The sequence below is a fragment of the Pelodiscus sinensis genome, chromosome 28 (assembly GCF_052426305.1).
Source record: "Pelodiscus sinensis isolate ZL-2025 chromosome 28, ASM5242630v1, whole genome shotgun sequence".
NCBI lineage: Eukaryota > Metazoa > Chordata > Testudines > Trionychidae > Pelodiscus > Pelodiscus sinensis.
In genome coordinates this window covers 1,903,813-1,919,220 of record NC_143079.1, presented here as the reverse complement: position 1 = coordinate 1,919,220, position 15,408 = coordinate 1,903,813, and the positions used below count along the sequence as shown (strand labels likewise).

Here is a 15,408-nt window from a genome sequence, read left to right as displayed (position 1 = left end):
GGCACCCGCCTGGGCTAGTGCAGACATCGTGGACCTCGTCCACGACCTCCACACTAGGCACAGGAAAGTGGCCGGCTAGGGCAGGAGAGCTGCCAGCCTGGCCACCCAGGAGCAGGTGTGCAAGAGAATCAAGGGGGTCCAGTGAGACCCCCGACCCTGAGCCCTGAGCTTACAATGGCCATCCTGGGTCAGACCAAAGGTCTATCTAGCCCAGTAGCCTGTCTGCCGACAGCGGCCAACCCTAGGGACCCTGGAGGGAATGGACCGAAGACAGTGACCAAGCCATTTGTCTCGTGCCATCCCTCTCCAGCCTTCCACAAACTTCGGGCAGGGACACCACTCCTGCCCCCTGGCTAATACCACTCCATGGACCCAACCTCCATGACTTGATCTCACTTCCCTTTAAACTCTGTTCTAGTTGTAGCCTTCACAGCCTCCTGCAGCAAGGAGTTCCACAGGTTGACTCTTTGCTTTGTGAAGAACAACTTTCTGTTACTACTTTGAAGCCCGCTACCCATTCCTTTCCTTTGGTGTCCTCTAGTCCTTCTTTATGGGAACTAATGAAGAACTTTTCTGTATGCACCCTCTCCACCCCACTCATGCTTTTAGAGACCTCTATCCTGTCCCCCCTCCGTCTCCTCTTTTCTAAGCTGAAAAGTCCCAGTCTCTTTAGCCTCTCTTCATATGGGACCTGTTCCCAACCCCTGATCATTTTAGTTGCCCTCCCCTCTCCCAGCCTCTCTCTTCCCCTCTCCCACCTCCTTTTCCCAGTCTCCCCCAGTTTTGTTCAATAAAGACAGATTCCATTTTGGAAGACACGTTATCTTTATTTTGTACATCAAGAAGAGGGGCTAGGGAAGGGTAAGTGGAAGGAGGTGAGGGAGGAATGGGGCACGAGCCCCTGATGGGGAAGACTGGGCTGGCTCTGCGGGCTTCTGGGGGTGGAAGCTCTCCTGCAGCCCCCCAGTTGCCCCCTCTCCCCAGATGGCAGCCTGCAGCAAGTGCAGCCGGGCTGATGGCCGAGTGGTGTGATGTGCCCAGTGTGGGTAGTCCGGGCAATCCAAGCCAGGACTGCTTTGCAAGCGGGGCACCCCTGAGAACTGTCTGTCCGGGGTGGGGGTCGGGACCCTTTAAGCACAGCCCTCGGCTAGCCTGAGAAAGCATCTCCACGCTCTAAGTTCTTCTCTGATGCCCTGCCGGCACTGCTTCCGGCCAGCCTTAAGCCCTGTTCAGGGTCCACTTAATGTGGACATGCTAGTTCAAATTAGCAAAACGCTAATTCGAACTAGTTTTTTAGTCTGGATCCGTTAATTCGAATTAGCTTAGTTCGAATTAACTAATTCGAACTAAGTTAGTTCGAATTAACGTTGTAGTGTAGACATACCCTTGGTTATTGTGTCATCAGGAGGTTATATAGGTGAACTCGTGGGGCAGTTCAAATTTTCCATTTAGGGACGGCCAGTGGTCTTTCACATAAAGATTTTTGCTTTATGAATGTAGCAGAAAGACTTGTGTCTCATTCTGCATTCAGAGTATCTAAATATATTGTCCTTAAAAGCAACCAAGGAGTCCTGTGGCACCTCAAAGCCTAACAGATGTATTTGGGCATAAGCTTTCATGGGTAAAAACCTTTGTCAGATGCAAGGCTCACTAGCTGATTACCAGTCTACTCAGCAACTCAGTACTTGTCCACGTTAGAAAGCACAAACCACCTAGGTTACCTGATTGAAGATCATGTTAACCCTGGCCAAGAAGAACTCATTAGTGGACCTGGTGTAAGAAATTGCCAATGTTTTCTGTCACAGAGGATCCAGAAACTTCAGCAGTTGCAGTTTAGAAGACTTTGAGAAGTTAACTCTGAACAAAGGTGGCAGCTGTCTGCTCAATGTTCCCAACCCAGATGAGACCTATAGCATCCCGTATTGTGGCAACAAGTTGGTGGATGCTGGGGAGGAGTGTGATTGTGGTTCACCAAAGGTTAGTAAGCAGGACGATTCACCAATGTTGCTCACATAACTCCATGTTAAATGTAGCCTGCCGGCGTTTGTGCAGGCATGCGGCTATGCTGCTTTATCGCTCACTGACTCACGCTTCCGGCTTCAATTTACAGGAATGTGAAAGCGATCCTTGCTGTGAATCAGGTACTTGTAAACTCCGAGCAGGGGCTGAATGTGCGTATGGCGACTGCTGTAAAAAGTGTCGGGTAAGAGACCCCAGGATGCTGTGGGAAGAATCTCGTGTCTTAAAACATTCTCCGCCCACTGAGATTACAAAGGAGTGCGGGGCTGGATTAGTGGGTCCAGGAAAGAAGGGGTCTGTGCTGAACCGGGAACCTATTGCATGTGTCCAGCACAAAAGAGTTACTTCAGCAAAGTCCATGTTCCGTCGGTTACGCCTTTCTTGGATCATTTGCAGAATCTGTATTACTGTTAAGGATGTGAAAATGTGTGTAATTAAGTAACCATTGAAGATTTCAGTGGTTACATGCGGGGTGGCCGTTGGCTCCCCGGGAGCCCGTGTGCGAGGGGAGCAAGCCACGAGTACCTGCTCCCACCTGCCTCCCCATCTTTGCCCGGCTGCCACTGTATCAGAGGCAGCAGCGTGGAATGGCAGGCACACGGAACCTGCATGTAATTGTCAATGTTAACCAGTGAGCCCAGGCTCATCGGTTAACCATGTGCACGATTACACTGTCACTTCCCTACTCTCTGAATGGCTTTTTACATCTTCTCTTGGGTTTTAATTTTTCCTCCCTTCCCAGTTCCTGCCAGGCGGCACTGTGTGCCGGGCAAGTACCAATGAATGTGATCTCGCTGAGTATTGCAACGGGACTTCCCAGTTTTGTCAGCAGGACGTCACTGTTCAGAACGGGCACCCCTGCCAGAATGATGAAGCCTATTGCTACAACGGGGTTTGCCAGTACTATGACTCACAGTGCCAGGCGATCTTCGGCTCAAGTAAGGAACGGTTTGGAGGGCTGTGGCAAAGAGAGCAAAAACAACCAGTTTGTTTAATGAATGTGGATTTTAGGGGGGTTTTTAGTCTGCAAGAAAAGACTAGCCAGAATTGGCAAAGGATTTTAAACTATTTCTGGTATTTATGACACGTCATTGTCTCATAAAATTCATGCTGTGTTAGGGACTCGAGTACTGCTAATTTCCTTGCTATGATGCGTTCATCTGTCAGATTCTATTACAGGGCTCAATCTGTTGATCAAGACTTAATGTCCAGTGAATAGTATTTCTTTCTAAGTGACTGTATTTTGTCTGTGCTGTTAGCTTGGACCCTCTCTAGTGGAACCGTTTTATCCCATTTGTGTATTTTGGTCGAGTTCTGGGACCACAAAGACACGTGCTCGCAGTGCAAGACGTGTCTCTAGCTCTCGGTGTGCTGACCTCGCTCTCCCTCTGTCCTTGCAGGAGCAAAGGCTGCCCCGAACATTTGTTTTGCTGAAGTGAATTCCAAAGGTGACAGGTTTGGCAACTGTGGGTACCATGGCCATGACTACAAAAAGTGTTCCAGCTGGTAAGGCGGGTCTGGCGAGGGAGGGAACGCAAAACGGGTGCCATTCAGAAAGTCGCTAAAAATCCACAGGCAGATGCTTCCACTGTCAAACCTTTATGCATAGCGCAACTTTGCAATAGCCATTGTCTTAGGGCCCCCCGCCCCACGGTCTCCCTTCACTGGTGCCGTGTGTCACTCAGAAACCAACACAGAGGAGCTTAGAAAAGTTCTTTTACAGCCTTAGATTTTGAATCGGGGCTCTTGGAGCTTAGGTTAACAAGTACATAAGCGTACAAAATATTCCAAATTGCTTTATAGCTCGATTGCACTGTTTGTCTTTATCTAGATCGGCATGCCTTTTCAAACAATTCTTGTACAGTTTGATCAATTCATGTATAAAAAGAGGCATCTTGGAAAAGAAGAACATGCATTTTATTGTTCTTTTGCTTTTTACTACCCTCAGCATGAGGCATAATGGTGTCAGGTAGACACACTCTTTCACTCCCCCCACATTGCCCGAGTGTATTTGAGATTTGGCTTATGATGAGAGAGTTTGCTCTAGTTCTTTGTTATTGATTCATTCTTAGCCTAGAGATAAAGGTGGTGCAGGGGTATATTTGCTTTTGCTTGAGGATCACAAATTTTTGCCAACAACAGGGATGAATCAATGTCCTTGTTATGGTTTTAGAATGATGCTCCATTCACTCTTGTTCTGCTTTTTACGTCAGCATGATGTTAGTATGTAGGAGCGTGTCTCATCTAGTTTTTAATAATCCTCCATTAGGAAATGAAGGCCAGAAAGCCAAATGCAGGTTGATCCTTTCTTTTGTATGAATTGAACACCAGAACCATAACGACCCCTATGTCATACTGTCATAGGAACGCCATGTGTGGGAAGCTACAGTGTGAGAATGTGAAAACCATGCCTGTTTTTGGGATTGAACCGGCAATAATTCAAACCCCCATCAAAGGCACTACATGCTGGGGTGTGGATTTCAAGCTCGGATCAGATGTTCCAGATCCTGGAATGGTGAATGAAGGCACAAAATGTGATGCTGGAAAAGTAAGCAGTAACAAATTAATAACTTTAAAATATTCCTAGGATAAAAACTAAAAGGGTTGTTAGACTTTGATAGACAGCTCCTTGTTTGCATGCATACACATTCATATTAATGCACGTTAATGTTGGTGCATGCAAGTAATACAAAACTTCACAATCCATGACTTGCCTGTCTCCAAAGATGATAGCTAAAGGCTCAGCTACCTCTTCTGTCAGCTCCTGGAGTATTCTAGGATTATTTAGCCCTAACCTACCCCTTAGTGTCCTCCAAGAGCCCAGCAAGCAGCGGCAGTGTTGGTCATGTTGCTAGATGATATTGACCTCCCATCGTCTGGCAAATTCTCTGGTTCGGCACCGGTCAGGTGCCAAGAGTGCCGGACTAGAGAACCTGTACTGCTCTGTATTGAGACCTTGTCAGAAGGACTTTAGAAGAAAATGCCACTTATTTGCATCACGTTTATTATAGCAAACAGAATTAAAGCTTCCAGGATGAGAGGAGAGTGCGCATTCTCTAAGGTCAGGTCTGTGCTATGCCCAGAAGGTCGGCTTAAGGTTCGCAGCTCCAGCTATGTTGTTTATAGCTGGAGGTGATGTATGTTAAGCCAAGCTTGGCACCATCTCCACAGCGGGAGGTCAATGGGAGAAACTCTCCCATCGATTTCCCTTACTCCTCATGACAGCGAGGAGTACCGACACAAATGGGGGAACTCTCAGCATTGGATTTAGCAGGTCTTTACTAGCCCCACTAAATCAAACCCCGGAAGATCGATCCCAGAGTGTCGATCCTCCAGTAAGTGGAGGCGTGGCCTAAGTGGGTGGAGTTTGCTGAGCAGTGCCAATCGAAGCTAGCGTGGGAATAGTGCAGGCAGCGAATTGCCTACTGAGCAAGAGTCCAGGTAAAACAGATGTTGGAGAATGGAAAGGGAGGGAGGGTGGATGTGATCATATTAGTCCAAAACCATCGTATTTGGATTGGGGCTACTCTTGTCTTTTTACTTCCTTAGATCTGTAGGCACTTCCAGTGTGTAAGTGTCTCGGTCCTGAACTATGACTGTGATGTGAAGAAAAAATGCCACAGACACGGGGTAAGTCATGCAGAAACTTGCTGTCTTTCTATTCTGGTCCAGCACGGTCGGAGTGCTCCTTTCTGAAAGTCCTGCAGTGTTTCTTGGGTTCGTCTCATACGGGGCAGTATCGTTTTCGTGGCTTGCTCTTCAGTAAGAAAGCTCAGATTGGTAGATTTTGAAAGGTGTGAACAGATCACAAGATCATCTAGTCTGACTTTTATGGAATATTCATTCACCCCATATTGAGCCAAGCAGTTTCTATTTAATAATTAGTTGTTCTAATGTCACAGAACCTTTCACTGATATCTGCCTAAAGACGTTACTAACAGAAAGCTGTTTAGTACAGATACACTGCTCTTTGTTTGACTGTCCTAGATCAGTGTTTCTCAACCTTTTTTTATAAAGTACCCCTTTAAAAACAAATTATAAGTACCCCTAGTACCTACAGTTTCAGACACACACAATTTTTTTCTACCTTTGCAACACATTTGTTTACAAAACGTATTCGTAGCCGGGCAGCGATGACATTTTTGGGTGTAAAAATAATAAAATGTTGTAAAACGTAAAACAAAAATTCCGTTTTCTCCAAATTTCAGTTGTGTTGGCGTACCCCCCAGGCTTCTCTCAAATACCCCTAAGGGTACTCGTACCGCTGGTTGAGAAACACTTCCCTACAGGAGGGGCTTTGTTATGAAAAGTTGCTTTTGTGTGGTTACCATGAAAGTCACTTTAATGTTCCATCCTTACTGGCTATTAAATTATGTGAGTTGAACAGGTTTTAAAAACTGCTTTTGGACAATGTTTTGTCTGGCTAGGGTAAAACAAGCCTTGTGTGTACAAAAATGGTTTTTTTAAACAATTGTTTCCAGACTGCCTAATGCAGAAATGATTTTGTTTACAACAACATTTATAAAACAGAGCTGTATGGTTATTTATACTTGGCAGGCAAAACAGTGTTTAAACAGGTTTCAAACCGAGTCTGGCCAGCATAATTTGATTACTGTTGTGGAGAGACACTGAAGGAAAATAAGATGCAAAATGTTAACAATGAGGGTAATTAACCATTGGAATAACTTCCGAAGAGGCATGATGGATTATCCAGCCTGTGAAATCTTTTGGAACGATGCTTAGTCTTGGTTTTTAAAAATGCTTGAGCTCACCCACAAGTTAGTGGGCTAGATGGAAGAATTACGGGGTGAAATTCTCTGGCATGTTTTATATACACAGTCAGACTAGGTGATCACACTGGTCCCGTTTGGCTTTAAAAATCTGAGAAAACCTCAGAGACTAATTGTTGCACTTTAGATACTCACTTCCCGAACACAACTGAATCTCGGTATAAAAATGAGTATTACAACAAAATTTTAAAACGTTTTCTAGCAACGCCTGCCCCTCTTGCACTAGCCACGTAACTACATAACCTCGCCACAGGTCGTTGAAGTAGAAGCTGGTGGAAGGGCAGGTCTCCGGTTCAGAATAGGCATGTGAATGCAGAACTGGTCGGAAAGGGTTGGGAAGTAGGGACTTCCTCATGGTCAGAAGGGAAGTTCTGAGCTGGGTCGCTGTCACAGGGGCTAACGTGCGTGAAGGGCAGCGGTTTGGGGATTTTTAGTTCTTTTAAAATTAAACTTTTCTTCTTGTTCATACATTCCACCTGTTTCTGCTTTTTCAGTCCTTCTGTATTTAATTAGACTCAAGGTGGCAGCTTCCCGACTGACCCATGTGTTTAAGGCTACTTAAAGTTGAATATATTTAATCACTGAGCTTTAACAATTACAATCTCCGATTATTCTGCAGCTCTCTTTAACAGTTTGGGGGGTTGGTTTCGTCACTCCCGCTTCCTACGTTTATTTTTTATGACTTCCTGGAGCTGGATTAATAGAAACGTTGGCCTGTCAGCAAATAACGTCCCCGTGCTTTGCAAAAGTATGGGAAACCGATACAATGTGCTTATAACGTGGGCATTTATCTCCAACCTTCCTTTGCTACTGTAGCATTTGCTGCTGAATGACAGTCAAGGGGTATGTCTAGACTACATGGCTCCGTCGACGGAGCCATGTAAATGAGTTTACTAGACATAGGAAAATGAAGCGGTGATTTAAATAATTGCCGCTTCATTCACATCAAAATGGCCGCCGCGCTGTGCTGATCAGCTGTTTGGCGGCACAGCGGGGCAGTCTGGACGCGACGTGGTCGACAAGGGAAGCCTTTGTCAACCGTACCGGTATGCCTCATGAAATGATGTAAGTCGACGGAGCCATGTAGTCTAGACATACCCTTAGTGTGGGAGCATTGCATGACCTACTCCTGCACCAAAGGCAGCTCTCAGTCCGTATGCCTGCTCTGGTTTTTAGATCATGTGGAGCAGGTTGTGGGCAAAGACTCTAGGTGCTCCGCATAGAAATGAAGTCCTAGCTCCTCTCCAAGTGATGGTCCCTGTGTGTAGCGCACATGCACTCTGCAACTGAGAGCAGACTCTTTGCCCCAGCAGTGTGCATGGCTCAGCGCCTCTGCTGTCTCGAGCTCTGAATCAAGGGGGTTAGGGAATGCCCCTGCTCGTGGTCTGGAGCTGAACTCCTCGGAGTTTGCAGCTTCTCCAGGGTTCCTGCACAAATGTTTGCTTCCACCATGTAAATAGATTTTTTCTCTCCGTGAGTTTTAATGTTTAGTAGCTAGCGAGTGTTCTGGAGTCCAGGGTTTTTTTCCCCTTTCCATCTTCATTGTCCCCTTCCCGACCCTAACGTTTGGGGTTCATAGCATGTCTAAGATCCAGGCTTCGTATCCTGGGGGGGGCCTTGTCTCTGAATCTTCCCAATGAGAGATTTCACGAGCTGTGTTGATATGGTTTTGGAGAATTCCCCTAATCCCCATCATTGCCCTCCATTTCCATTTCAAACCTGGCGGTCCCTCAGGGTCTGGCTTCATAGACACCTCAGGGAGCAGCTGATGTGCTCCCAGTCTGGCCATCAGACCCCCATTCTCGCTCTCCGTGCATCGACAGGAGTCACCTAGTATATACCTGCTGGCCAGATGCGGCCCAGCTCTGGACCATCAGCTGCCAAGTCTAGGGATTTCAGAAAGGGATGGGAGGAGGAGAAGAAGTAGGGAAGATCCCTTCCTAAGGCCTCTGATGAGACCACCAGCTGGGTGAGATGCTGCGCCCAGGTTTTGGGTGTGTTAGGAACTCGCAGGGACCATTGTGCTGATCGGTTGGTGCTGCAGGTGGAGTGCTCCTATGCGCAGTGGCAGCGGCAGTAATACGGGGGTGTTCTTCTTTTGGTGTGTGTGATTTAAAGGTGTGCAACAGCAACAAGAACTGTCACTGCGACTCCCATTGGGCCCCTCCCTACTGTGAAACCAAAGGATACGGAGGAAGCGTAGACAGTGGACCCCCGTACAACGGTGAGTGATGACAAGGCCACTTCAGGGCGGCCAGCCGGCCCTTCTCGCTGTTGGTGCCGTTTGGACAGAGTCTGCAAATACAGCGGCTGCTTGTCTGGCTGTCCTGGGAAGTGGGCCTGGCGGAAGTGCTGGGGGTTGGAGCTGCGCTGAGTTTTCTTTCCAGCCCCAGCACTTCAGCTCCAGATATTGGAGAACAGACACTTGACTCTTCTTTGACACACTGTCCCTTTTGAAGTGGCCACCAAGAAGTGAAGCTCTGGGTCTGCCCCAGGCAATTGCACTCGACTTTCGCTTTTCTTCTCGACAGAAGGGAGGAAAAGAGTAGAACCCAGTGCTATTGCAATGCCTGGTGATGGGGGTACTATGACAACTCACGCGGGTTTTCTTTCTCCCCACCAGACAAAGACACCTCCTTGAGAGATGGGTTGCTGGTTTTCTTTTTCCTGGTTCTCCCGCTCCTTTTAGTTGCAGTCGTGGCGTTTGCAAAGAGAAACGCACTGGTGCAGTGCTTCAGGAGAACGGTCTCACGCTGCCATCGGTAAGGAGGTTTCCCGCCCCTTAACCTATTGACCACAGCCTCCTCCGCAGAAGCTGGTTCCCAAGAATCAAGTGTCAGCAGTCCTGAGATGTAAAATGGAGATCACACAGTATAAAGGCAGGGGACCTCATGCCATTCCTTTTAGTGTTGTTTGTTTTGTCTTTTTCCTTGGGACGAAGGGACATTACTTACCCATTCCTTGGTAGAGAGGCTCACACTGTATCTGGACATATGCACCTTAAAGAGTGACACGTTTTACTAACAAATTTAGGAAACAAAATAACAATTTTTAACACACACTTAAATCCAGCCGGCAGGTGTTTATAAGAAGTGGCATAATGTGATGATAATCCTGCTGAATTATAAGATGCTTGTCCAGTCAATGTGGTCAATACATATCTAATTCCAGATCACATACAAGTGTGCCAACTCCAGCGCCGTGCACAGAGACAGATCCAGGAAGCTTCCTGCAGAATAAGCCCTATACGTCAAGGAGCGTGCCCAAGGTACCTGACACTTGCTTTTTCTCCCGTCAGTCTTGGAGAGCAATTACTGTTTGTTTTGAAAATCATTTGAAATAAAGGGATAATAAAAGCAAAAAGGACTCCAAAACCTACTCCCTGCCTATTGTTGGTGGGTGGTGTAGTTTTCCTTTTGGACTTTGTAAAGCAAAATGATCTCATTTCTCTTCTCTTCTCCTTCCGTTGGGCAATGTGTGCGCTGTAAGAAACACTAATGACTACACTTGCGAATATTTTACAGTAAAAGCCTATACGTTATGTGTAGGCTATGGAGGATGTACTCCTACGGTGCTATTTAAAGAACCAATATCAATGAGAAAGATGTCATCTAAGGCCCAAAAGTTTTCAAAGAGGAAAATATGTAATTCCAAGTATAGTGTAGTGTTGATATTGTGAAGTCACAGTAAAAATACCAGTACAGGAAGTACAACGGAGAGCCTACCGTCTCAAAATACTTGAAAATCTAGATGGTACATACTAACATCTTCTCTAGATTTTCCTACTGACGTGTAATGTATTTCTACCCCTAACTGTGCCAGACTATTCAAGGTGAGACTGCAAGACTTAAATCAAAAGATAGTGATTCCCCCTTTCTGCGACACACCCCATCCGACTGTGGCTAGGAAATAAGATTATTCTAATCAGGAGGCTTTTATTTTATACAAAGGAAAAGTCAGTTGGGGCGGTGGGATGGACTCAGGTTAGGGGCTTTAGTTTTATCCATTACACGTTTTTCAGGTCGTAGGCTTTATGGAGCATGTCAGCCTTTGCCGTTTTGTAATGGCCATCAATAGGCCTGCTACAAGTCGAATGCAGTAACTATCTAAAATAGTTAGTTACTGGGATGTTGCCAGTGCGCAAATGGATGATTTTCTTAGCTTCTTAGTAGTTAAACGTAAGGGAGGGAGAACAGGACTCTTACGTGTTATGTTGCTTTAACTCTCTTTGATAACCAGCTGGAGGTGCCTTCTCTGAAACCACAAGCAGTTGAGGGAGAACTGTAGTTTGGAAATGCAAGAGTGCGGATCAAGAGCATGTGGCAGCCTGAATGGGTCACTTCACCCTTCTGCATTGTCTCTATTTCAGAGAGGGGTAAATCAAAGCTCTGCTAAATGACCTACCCAGGGTGGTCATGGTCTGTCTCTTGGCGGGAGAGCCACATATTCTGGAGCAGCAGTCTCTGTTTCCAAAGTACAGTCCTCTCTGTTTCCATCACTTTCAAGCTCTCTATAACTGACATCATGTTATTTAGCTGATGAGCATGAAATAGCAGCCCCCGATCCCCTATGCCCCATAGATCTGCTAGTGAGCGGCCCCACATTCCACTGAAATGGCTGAAGAAGCAAATCTTCTTCCATTTCCTGCTCTTGTGATTTTTTTTTGACTATCTGATGATGCTCTTTATTTCCTCACAGGATGTGCCAGCAAACAGAAGCACCGTGCCATCTTATGCAGTTCACCACCACCAGCAGCAGCCGGTTTATCACCAGCCTTACAATTATCCTCAGCCATCCCAGGAGCAGCAACAGTATAAGATGCCTGCAAGGTCTGTGGTGACCATTTTGCTACTAGGGAAAATGCTTTATAACACATGCCAGGGCAAATGCAAAGCTGAGAACTTGAGAGCACAGTTTGGGAAACATGTAGCTTGTTATTCTGCTAAATCTGTCTTTGTGCTCATGGGTGGAATGGTTTTTCTTCCTTATCAATCATGCGTACTCCAAATAATACACATGTGACTGAAAGATTCATCATGAAGAGAGGGGCGTGTAATGAAATGTATAAAACCTGTATCTTCTCTGGTGACACCTCTCTCACTCTTAGGGTACATCTAGACTACATGCCTCTGGCGCCAGGCACGTAGATTAGACTACCTGGCATAGGCATATCCTGGGATGAGGTTTACCTGGGAGGTCGACAAATGCCTTTGATGTCGACCGCGGAGCGTCCAGACTACCAAGCTGAGCCGACAAACAGCTGATCAGCTCAGCGCGGCAGCCATTTAAATTTAAATTAAGCGGCGATTATTTAAATCGCCGCTTCATTTTCCTATGCCAGGTAGTCTAATCTACATGCCTCTGGCGACAGAGGCATGTAATCTACACGTACGCTCAATGGTGGTTACGTTATTACAAAAAGTGAGAGTGCTTTCTATCAAAGTTGAACATCCAGGTTTATCTTTCTCCTTAGTTTCATTCTAAAACAATAAATCAAACTTCTGTTTTGGTTTAAGTGTTTATGCCTGTGTCCTTCAGGCGATAATAAAACAGACCGACACGCATATGTAGTAATTTGTGTTTTAAATTGGTTTGGGTACAGGAATATTTCATTCCAAGATACCTAATTAGGAAAGGCTGTGTGACCCAGGAAATGTTAGGGGCGTCGTATGGTATAGAAGAGAAAAGCTTGCGCAGAGACAGAGTTAGAGGGGAGTCATTCGTGTTGAGGTGGTTTTGGGAAGGAGTGCTAGGGAGAGACCATCAAAAACGTGACTAACAGAGAGCAGGAAGATGAAAGAACATTCTCTATATGCATATAATGCATGTAATCATCTTTGTTCCACTTACAGGCCACCTCCACCACAACAGAAAAACGTACCTCAGGGACACTATTTTCCTTCTCGACCTGCACCTTTACCTCCCAAGTAGCTTTTAGTTTCTCTCTCACATACTGACCTGTTCACTGAAATGAAGCTGAAATTCTGTTTGTTCGTCTTGCATCAAGTGTCCTATGATATCCCACAAAGCCAGCTTTCTGCAGTATGGGGTATGGAAAATGAGATAGAAACGCAAGGAATGTAAGATTAATAAATCAAAGATACCTCGACCAAAGCTACAGGAACGGGACACTCCGTCCGTTCTTAGCTCCATGTGTGAGCATTGCGGCTTTGCAAACTGAAGTTGGACTATCCAGTTGGAAGTGGATCAGTTGGCAGTAAAATAATCTTTATAGTACAGCACTTGGGAGTTACTTTTTGTTTTCCCCCAACTTATGAGGAGACACAATCATTAAGTATTCCATGTGGTTTATTGTCTTTCTGTATGTACAATGAAGTGTAAAAAAAACTCGGTTACCCATGCAAGCGTTAAAAATGGAACGATGAAAATCATGTCACTCGATTTAACAAAACTATCATTTACATGTTCTTGTTTTGTCTGGACAGCTAAGGATATAAGTGAAAAAAGATGTCGGTATACTTTGAAAGGAAGAGGAAATATCCTGTGAACTCGTTTGTGAATATGTTTTTACTGGTGTGTTTAATATAAACACACTTTTTAAACAACCAAGAAAATCTTAACTTCATGCTGACTGTCACTAAGCTATAGACAATAAAGGATACTAGGGCAGTTAATTTAAATGGTTTTTTTAAATACACAATTTTAAGTAGCTAGACCAGAAATCTCTACTAATTTACCACTAATATGCTAAATGGGATATTAAAATGAAGGTACGGAAAATTGTAGCCTTTTCTTGTTTTAGAAAGGGGAGTGCTCTTGAGTTTTAATTTATAGACACTATGACAGCAAGAGACATTGTAAAATTTTAAGAGGAATGATGCATATTGTTTATGTAGACCCTTTGAGAATTTTTTGAGCACTTTAAACCCTCACACCCTGCTGACCCCAATGTATGGAATTTTCGCCTACTTTTCAAACTTCGATTTTAGTATCAGTCAGGAGGTTGAGACTGGCTAAAGCATGTTATTTTTAAAATCCGATTTAAATCTGTATCTGAACAAAGATGCTCTTGGATGTCAATTAAGGTATATTAACCAAGGTGAAGTTGGATTATTGGATTATATTTCACTAGATTATGTTGATGCAGTATGGTAGATGCAAGACTGCCATGACGGTGTGTCTTTTACACAAATGATAGAAGGTGAAACAATGAGTCACAAATAATGCTAAGCTTTCTCATTTTGTCTTAGCCGCTTAGCACAAACTTGTTTTGTAAATTTCCCTGTATTTGCCAAAAAAAAATCTGTGTATATATACTTATATAAATATATATAAAGTTTGCATTTGTAATAATAAAATACTTGAACTACTGTGGTTCCCCATAAACTTAGAGAATAAGAGTTAAATACTATTAAAATATGTACAACTCCATCAAAATACATTACCAGGTGGGTTGTTTGTTTTTAGGATTCTCACTTGCTTATTTCTCTTCTCCCTGATTGGGGGTTGCCCATCTCAAGCTAGTCAGCACTTGTCTCAATAAGGCACATTTCTTCCAGGCAGAGGTGAAAGTAAAGGGGTGTGCCCAGGTGTACAGCTCTGGGAAAACCCAAGCAGGGAGCCAATGAAAGAGCCGGTGGTACCTGAAAAATGTTAAGTTACTTTCACCACTGCATTCCAGATCTTTTGTAGACAGCTCATGCCATGAATGACTCTGGGTATATCTAGACTACACTGTTATTTCAAAAAAAACTTCACCTGTATCCAACTGCAATTGCGTTTTTTTTAAATTAAATTGAAAGAATGCAGGCGTTTTTTTACATTGGTAAACCTCAAATTATGAGGAAGAATTCCTTTTTTTGAAAGAGCGCTTTTGAAAAAAAGGCATGTGTGGATGCAGAACAGGGCCATTTTTTGAAAGAAGAGGCAATCGAAAAAAGCACAGGTGTCCTGGTGGCCATTCTCTGGAGAGAGCATGGAGTCTAGACACTCTTTTGAAAAAGCAGATTGCTTTTTTGATACAGGTTTGAGGTGCGGATGCGCTTTCAAAAGAAGCTTGCAGTTTGGACATACCTGAGAGCTGTGTCTACACTCGAGACTTCTCGCGCAAGTACGGCCGTTCTTACGCAAGAATCCGCAGAGCGTCCACACTGCCCGCCTGTTCTTGCGCAAGGAAATTTACACAACGGTGTGGTAAGAGAGGGCTTCTTGTGCAAGAGCTACACTTTTTTTAACAGGTGTAAGCCCTCTTGGGCAGGAGCTGTTGCGCAAGAGGGCAGTGTGGACTCCCGGCAGGGATTTCTTGCGCAAGAGAGCGTCCATGCTGCCATGGGCGCTCTTGCGCAAAAGCACAGCTCGCACATGGCAGTGTGGATGTGTTCTTGTGCAAGACTCCTTGCACAAGACCCTTTGGCACGATGTTCTTGTGCAAGAAGCGGCCAGTGTAGACAGCCTCAGCGTGGGGGGGATCTGAATTCGGTCTTTCCCCGGGGCTATTTTCCTGCTCAGTTGGGGCTGCGGCGCTCGCTGGAGTGAGCCTTGGGCCGGAGCGTAGAAACCCCCCCGCGGGGCGGGCGGGCGGAGGCGCCTGGCGGGGCCGGGCCCCACGGGGGGGGGGCTCTGGGGGTGTGAAGCGCTC

At 45.3% G+C, this 15,408-nt stretch overlaps 1 protein-coding gene across 1 annotated transcript in view; it reads left to right on the top strand.

Moving 5' to 3' along the window:
• The window catches only part of ADAM9 (ADAM metallopeptidase domain 9), a 45,820-nt gene extending 31,664 nt beyond the window's left edge, over positions 1–14,156 (top strand). The window contains exons 12-22 of the mRNA XM_075910920.2: positions 1,806–1,977; positions 2,111–2,203; positions 2,762–2,957; positions 3,420–3,525; positions 4,384–4,567; positions 5,569–5,649; positions 8,928–9,033; positions 9,433–9,571; positions 9,981–10,077; positions 11,508–11,638; positions 12,662–14,156. Coding sequence (XP_075767035.2) covers positions 1,806–1,977; positions 2,111–2,203; positions 2,762–2,957; positions 3,420–3,525; positions 4,384–4,567; positions 5,569–5,649; positions 8,928–9,033; positions 9,433–9,571; positions 9,981–10,077; positions 11,508–11,638; positions 12,662–12,740 — 1,384 coding nt within the window. The 3' untranslated portion in view covers positions 12,741–14,156. The remainder of the gene's footprint in view (positions 1–1,805; positions 1,978–2,110; positions 2,204–2,761; positions 2,958–3,419; positions 3,526–4,383; positions 4,568–5,568; positions 5,650–8,927; positions 9,034–9,432; positions 9,572–9,980; positions 10,078–11,507; positions 11,639–12,661) is intronic.
• The last annotated feature ends 1,252 nt before the right edge of the window (positions 14,157–15,408 follow it).